At 43.6% G+C, this 6,760-nt stretch overlaps 1 gene segment (V, D, J or C); it reads right to left on the bottom strand.

Annotated features, from left to right (window-relative positions):
* Positions 1–3,422: 3,422 nt before the first annotated feature.
* Positions 3,423–5,285, bottom strand: LOC144674603 (T cell receptor alpha variable 4-like). The segment is given in 2 exon segments: positions 3,423–3,712; positions 5,186–5,285. Coding segments are annotated over 2 exon segments (390 nt in total).
* Between the last annotated feature and the right edge of the window lie 1,475 nt (positions 5,286–6,760).

The following is a 6,760-nucleotide window of genomic DNA, read 5'->3' as shown; positions in this document are numbered from 1 at the left end:
GGTATGGTCTACATGAGACTGCACACCCACAGCAATATGGTTGGATTTAAACTGCCCTCCGAAATAGCCTCAGGAACCACTCGGTTAAAGGGCAATGATGGATGGGCAACAAATGGGTCCTGTCAGCGACGCCAACATCCCATCAAATAATTTTGGAAAGCCAGAAAAAATGGTAATGAGTATTCTAAACAAACTAATGACTTCTCCAAATGAGGTGTATGGTTCCGCAGCAGCCATCCGAAGGAATAAAGAAAGAAACGAGACAAGGCCAAACCAGCAAAAAAATGAAACTTGAATAAGATGGAGGCAAAGGTCATGATCTATGATTATTGAACGCAGTCTTGAGTCCAGAAGGCTGCAAAGAACTTTGAAAAATAGCACCATTGCTTTGAAATTGGTATATGTGCTTTGAAATTGGTATATGACCTTTTATATTTTCTTACATATTGTCAGTCCTCGTTCAGTCTGTACCAGACTCCCAGCTGAATCACAAGGTTCTGGTTTCAATCTCACTCCAGGGCTTGAGCACGAAAATCATGGATGACGCTCAGGCGCATCACTGAAGGTGAACTGCATCGCCGGAGGTGACGTCTTTTCGATGAGACATTAACCCGAGTCTGAAACTCTCTGCTGAGGTGAATGTAAAATGGCTCATGATACTGTATCGAAGAAGAGCTTTAGAATTAACAATGTTTATCCCTCAATCGACATCACAAAAACAAGTTATATAGTCATTGTCACATTGTCGTATGTGAGAGTTGCCGAATGGAAATTAAACATTATATTTCCTACATTAACCAATGACCACACTTCAATCAGTGCTTCAATGGTTATAAGCCCTTCGAGGCTTCAGTAATAGTGAAAAATGCTAAATGAATGAAAGAGTTTATTTCGCTCTTTGATTATCATTTACCAATGTTATTACTACTGTTGATATATTGAAACAGCAGCAAGAAGCTGTCACTATGCACACCCCTGGGAAAGGTAAAGGCTCAATAAATAAAAGCATATTTTATGACAGGAATAATCAAATTACACTGGAGGAGAGAAACGCACTGTAGATGTTGGGTTTTGCAAAGGAAGGCGGGGATTAGGATCTCTCTGGATAAACGAAGAGCACCAAGAAGGAGGAAAAATCTGTTCCCATTTACAACCCTCCTATGAAATACAACTTGTCGAATTCAGCAGCAATAAAAGCACCTCGCAATCAGTAGTACACGCCACAAGAGGGCAGTGTGAAACACTGAGTGTGGGCGGCCCGATCTGAAGTTAGAGTGTGAGCTGGTATCCTGCAGAAAGACGGAGTGTGGGGTACCGCGTGTGAGTCGAGACACTGTGGAGGCTGCAGTTCATAAGAAGCACCGAATGAGGGAAGTCCGGGAGCACAGGCTTTTTAGTTTTCTTTTACTCGAAGAAACTTCTGAGTTGGACCTGAAGCGGGTGTTTAGCTGGTTGTTAATTTTCCTCGATGTAATATAATATAATATAATATAATATAATATAATATAATATAATATAATATAATATAATATAATATAATATAATATAATATAATATCCGTGTCCTAGTTCTAACCCGATCTCCGTGAACAATTCATCCGGTCCAATAATGTTCCGGATTTACCGAGTTTCGTGCTGGTTTACACACTTCTCCACGCGGATGTGACAAGTGAGGATGAGGTGGTGCAACTCCCTGGGCGGCTGGTTCTCCGTAAAGCGGGAATCGCATCCATGAACTGCTCGGCTACCGCTACGTTCACTGCTGGGACAGACATCGCCCGAATCAGCCCCTCCAGCATCTGGTGATGGCCACAAGTGAGACATTTAAGAAGAAAGAATCACTGCTTCAACCCGGGGAGGCACTAAATTCAGCACCATGACATTGAGGGCCGCCCGAGTGACAGACAGCGCCACCCATCTCTGCGCCGTACAGAGTCCGTACAGAAACCTACACCCAGCGGGGTAGCTGCTCTGCTGCGTTTTGGGGTATCCGGTAATAATAATGGAAAGCTACAGTGAATGAGTTTAAACTAGAAAATAGAGAAGAGACAGGGTTCAAAAAGTGCGAAATAAAGAGAATTGCAAACACACACACACGGGCAACAGAAGGGAAAAATGAGTGAGGGAAAGGGTAGAAAACATTGCTAATTCATGTCAATGAGAGCATATTAATAAAATAAGAAAAATAAATAAAAGAAAGTACAAATAACGAGTTTGAAAACCAAAGGTAAAAGAAAGCCTTAAAGGAAAAGTTGCAAAAACGAGAAAACTGCATTCTTTTTCAACTCCCTACTCCCTTTGGAGATATTTTAATTGTCTGAAACAGGCATTTGAATAAAAGACCGCTGGGATTTGCCGGAAGATGTTGATTCCGTTGTGGGGTACATTTCTCCAGGCTCTATTCATTCTGTTAGTAAATAATTTTACTGGATTTGAACACCAAGCGCCTGATATGTTCCTTTCCAGAGTCACTGTCAGAAAACACAAGATTCCCCTCAGTTCCCTCCACATGGAGGAGAGGAACTTGCTGGTCTACAGGCAACTGACATGTTCAGATATGAGCCGCTGGGTTAGGGAGCAGCAGATCAACAAATTGCTTCTTACATCGTGTGAGCAACAATCAGTTCCAACCGAACCAAGAGCAGAAATTCCACGTCACTTTAAATTGGTTTCTTTAGTTATCCGGCTGCACAATGTGTTTACCCGATTCGTGTTCATCTAATGCCAGCTGTTTCCTGTTTGCTTATTAACCTGTGAACTGTAAGGATGTATCTAGTATTCGTGATTCTGGCTGTAAACATGTAGGTACAGGAACTGTACTCAATAGCAAGGAGTGCTTCTTTCATTGTTCTGATTGCTTTAGCGTTTCATTGTTTATATTTATATTATATTATATTATCTTTTTTACAGATCGAATCCTGTCGTACCGATAACTAAATATTATTTTGTTCTATTAAATTGCTCTGATGACGAAAGTTGCCATTTTTAAAACTGATTTTATTTGTATCACACGCACTTCGAAAATCCGCGAGCTGGTTGTCTCCTCAGTCCCCATGTCAAATGAATCCTTGTACAAGATACTCGTCTCTTTGTTTCACGGCACTGTAATACATCGCAGCGTCTAACAGCTGAACCGTGTTAACAGTGAGAGTGGTTGAGCTTTCCTCACGGTTCCGGGATATTTTATACTTTCTCCCAAATCTTTCATGTCCGAGTGTGGGGACGAAATATGTTTCTGGGTACAGTAACTACAGAAACAGCCTTGGGATTTTATAACTTTATCCAGATGGAGGTTTGAAAATGGGAAAGTAACGTTTCTGTACATTGCCGGCATTTCTAAAGGCCCCGTTTGAGGAAAAGTTAAAGGCTCAGTGGAGACACGGCAGTGAACAAGATATTGTACAGCCGGATCCACTCTTTGACTCACTGTGCCTGCTTCGCACAGTGATACATTCCGGCGTCCTGGACAGCTGTGTTGTCTATAGAGATGGTATTGGACTTCTTTGCTCGGTCAAAGGACAATGTGTAGCGTCCTTTGGTCATATTCCCCTGGTATATGGAGGCGATAAATGTCGGAGCCCCTGTCAGTGTTTGTCTGTACCAGGCTACGGTATCGCCTGTACCAAGAGAGAGCCGACAGTCCAGTTCAACCCGTTCCCCTTCCCGAGACACCACCTGCTCAGGGTGGGAGCTCTGATCCTCACACTGTACTGCTGTGAACAAAAGAAAAATTACTCAAACCACGACAGGTTATTAAGAATTTGGTAAGACAATGCATCTGATGAGATAAACAAACTCACACAATATCAACAGCAAGAGGGCTCCAACTAGAAACAGGTATTTGTGGGGGTTTCTATTCATGACAATGAAGATGGACAAAAGGCGGATCAATCAGGGTCTGATTTCCAGACTGGGACTTGTTGCCGATTCCAGGACCCTCAATGGTGGAGAGGAGGGGGAGAGCGGAGAGCTTCACATTCTCCTCATATATTGAATGGCTGATGAGTGACGTTCTCACCAGTCGGCATATTATTGGATGTTGCCTTCAGACGTCATTCAATGGCTCACCCAGGGATTGGCTGCCTCAATGCAAAGAGCTCTTGACCCGTCACTGGGAATGAAGTTCTCTTTCTCTGCATAACAATAGGTTATGTTTTCAGGATTATTTGATCTCTCGGGTATTTCTAACTCCAATGGTCATCGCCGGCTCAGAATGTTTGAATTTAACAGCGCTATCTGCTGGTTCATCATTGTCTGCCTCGGAACCCCTAAATTGTTTCACTCATTCAGCTTTAAATGCATAGTTGTTTCATATTTCCTTTCCGTACCTGTGCAATTTATATTTACCGCTCCGCCCCTATACCCTGTGGTCAATATGGCTTCACTGAATGAGACAATCAGAAACGGCATCTATTGATTAACTTTAAGTCCGATTTCAATGCGAAAACTCCAGACTGACGGACACGCTGCCTGGAGGTCTTCACGTGTAACCGCGTGCTCGCCAAATTTGTCATATTCTGTATTCATCCCCCTGTTTACTTGGATTCATTTCTATGCGTTTTGCTGAGGAGGGAATATTTATTTTAAGGAGAGTTTGACCCAGCAGAGAGACAGATAAACTAAAAATGTCAGAAAGAGGGAGAGAGAGAGGTAAAGCATCTGCCTACAGCTCTCATTGATTGGTGAGGAACTGTCATCAGCTCTGACAGACCAGCCAATCCCCTCCCAAGTAAACGCCCCTCTGTTTCTCAATAAGTGAAGCCTGTTCCTGTTCTGGTTTACACTTCAATATCAGACTAGAGGGGTTAACATATTTAGAATAATCTGTGATTTTCTGTCGAACTCAATACAAGACGCCATGTGCTCACCATGTACGTTACTGATAATAATGGCCTTGCTGCCTGGTGAGTATATATCTACATAGTCAGTGCGTTTACATGAGTTATATTTACTCCTGACTTTTGAAACATTCTGCATTTGTGTTACAGGAACGAAAAGCGCGGATTTAGTATCCCAGGATCCCTCTGATTTAATGATTCTGGAAGGACAGAGCATAACACTGGACTGCAGTTATTCGACAACCTACAGTTCCCCAACTCTGTTCTGGTACGTGCAGTATCGGGGGGAAGCTCCAAAATATTTGCTGAAGATATATAGCACCTTTGTTCAAACGTCTCCAAACTTACCAGGCAGGTTCTCTGCTGATTTGCACAAAGGAAACAAAACGGTTCCGTTAAATATCGCCGGGACTCTTCTCTCTGACAGCGCCGTGTATTTCTGTGCCATGGAGCCCACACTGCTGCAGAGATAGAGCGGATCCCGTACAAAAACTCCACTGGGAGTTCCAGTTAGCGCCCACTAGAGGGCGCTCTCACACCGTTAAACAGGAGGATAAAGCAGCCTCCTCAGTGAGGGTCACGGGGACTTTCCGAAAACATCCAAAACAAACACCAAACAAGAAGAGCTGAGGAACACCTGCGGATTTCAACTCGCGTTTGTACCATAATCGATTTTCATAGATCTATTTCATGACGTTCATTTACTTATTGCCTTTTGGTGCAGCTTTTGTGCCTGTCTGTCATATTGAACAACCCTTCCCCATCTCCCCTGTCAGTTTGCTGGAGTCTTTGACTGCGGCCAGTACACAGAAATCATTTGATCAGAGTGTGTTGATGAATCCGAGACAGTTTATACACAATGAGCAGCGTTCACCAGGTTGTGACTATGATCTCTACAACAGACCCCAGGTACAGAGCTCCTCCACTGACCATTAAGCTTCAGAATGTTCCCTTAATTCTGGAATGTTTTCTGTCACGATTAAGAGCATAAGAACATAAGAAATAGGAACAGGAGAAGACCATTTGGCTCCTCGAGCCTGCTCTGCCATTCAATAAGATCATGGCTGATCCTCTTATGTTTCGATTTCCACATTCCCATCTAACTCCGATAACCTTTGATCCCAATACCGAGTTAACATTCCCGAGTTTGCTGGTGATAATGAACAGACCAGGATTTGATTCCCCTCACACCTGGGTCTAAAAGTCCAGCCATTCCCCTATCTGACTGTAGTCCAGCTCGGGGTGTTTCCATTTAATGTCAGTCAGTTCCCCACCGACGGATCTCACAGACAAAGGAAGACACAAGGAAGTGAGGTGAGAGCATCCTGAGACATAGCAACAAGTTATTGAGAGTGGGGATTAGAACGGGTATCTTCAAATCTGATTTTGTGATGATCTGTCCGTCCGATCGGATTCTGCAGTTTGTTCTCTTGGCCGCTCCTGCAAACAGTTGGTGACAGTTTGATCCGAGGTGAATGTGGTTTCCCCTCGGTTTATGTTTGAGCGGCTGACAGCGCCGCTGAACATTGTGGCTACATCTGCCAGAGATTCTGTACAAACCCCATCAGACAGGAGCTCCCACACACAGTCTAAAGACAGCTTTTGTACAGGTGTGAGACTGCGTTCCATCGCTGCGAGTGTGATAGTGCAGTAATACACGGCAGAGTCAGTCAGCTGCAGACCCGAGATGGTTAAGCTGGTGAGTTTAGTCGTGCTCTGAAGCTCTGCAGAGAAACGGCTTTTATAAAATCTGCTTCACCTTCACCACCGTTCGAGTATTTCCACAATATAAACTCAGGCTTTGCGTCTGGGTGTTCCCAGTACCAGGATAAATAATAGTCGCTCCATGTGGTATCATAGGTACAGCTTAAAGTCAACTCTTCTCCTTCTGATTTAACATCTGAGGACAAAGGCTGATTGACA

The sequence above is a fragment of the Cetorhinus maximus genome, unplaced genomic scaffold, assembly GCF_964194155.1.
Source record: "Cetorhinus maximus unplaced genomic scaffold, sCetMax3.hap1.1 HAP1_SCAFFOLD_723, whole genome shotgun sequence".
Lineage (NCBI taxonomy): Eukaryota > Metazoa > Chordata > Chondrichthyes > Lamniformes > Cetorhinidae > Cetorhinus > Cetorhinus maximus.
The sequence above is the reverse complement of the archived record's forward strand: the minus strand, read 5'-3'. Positions and strand labels throughout refer to the sequence as shown.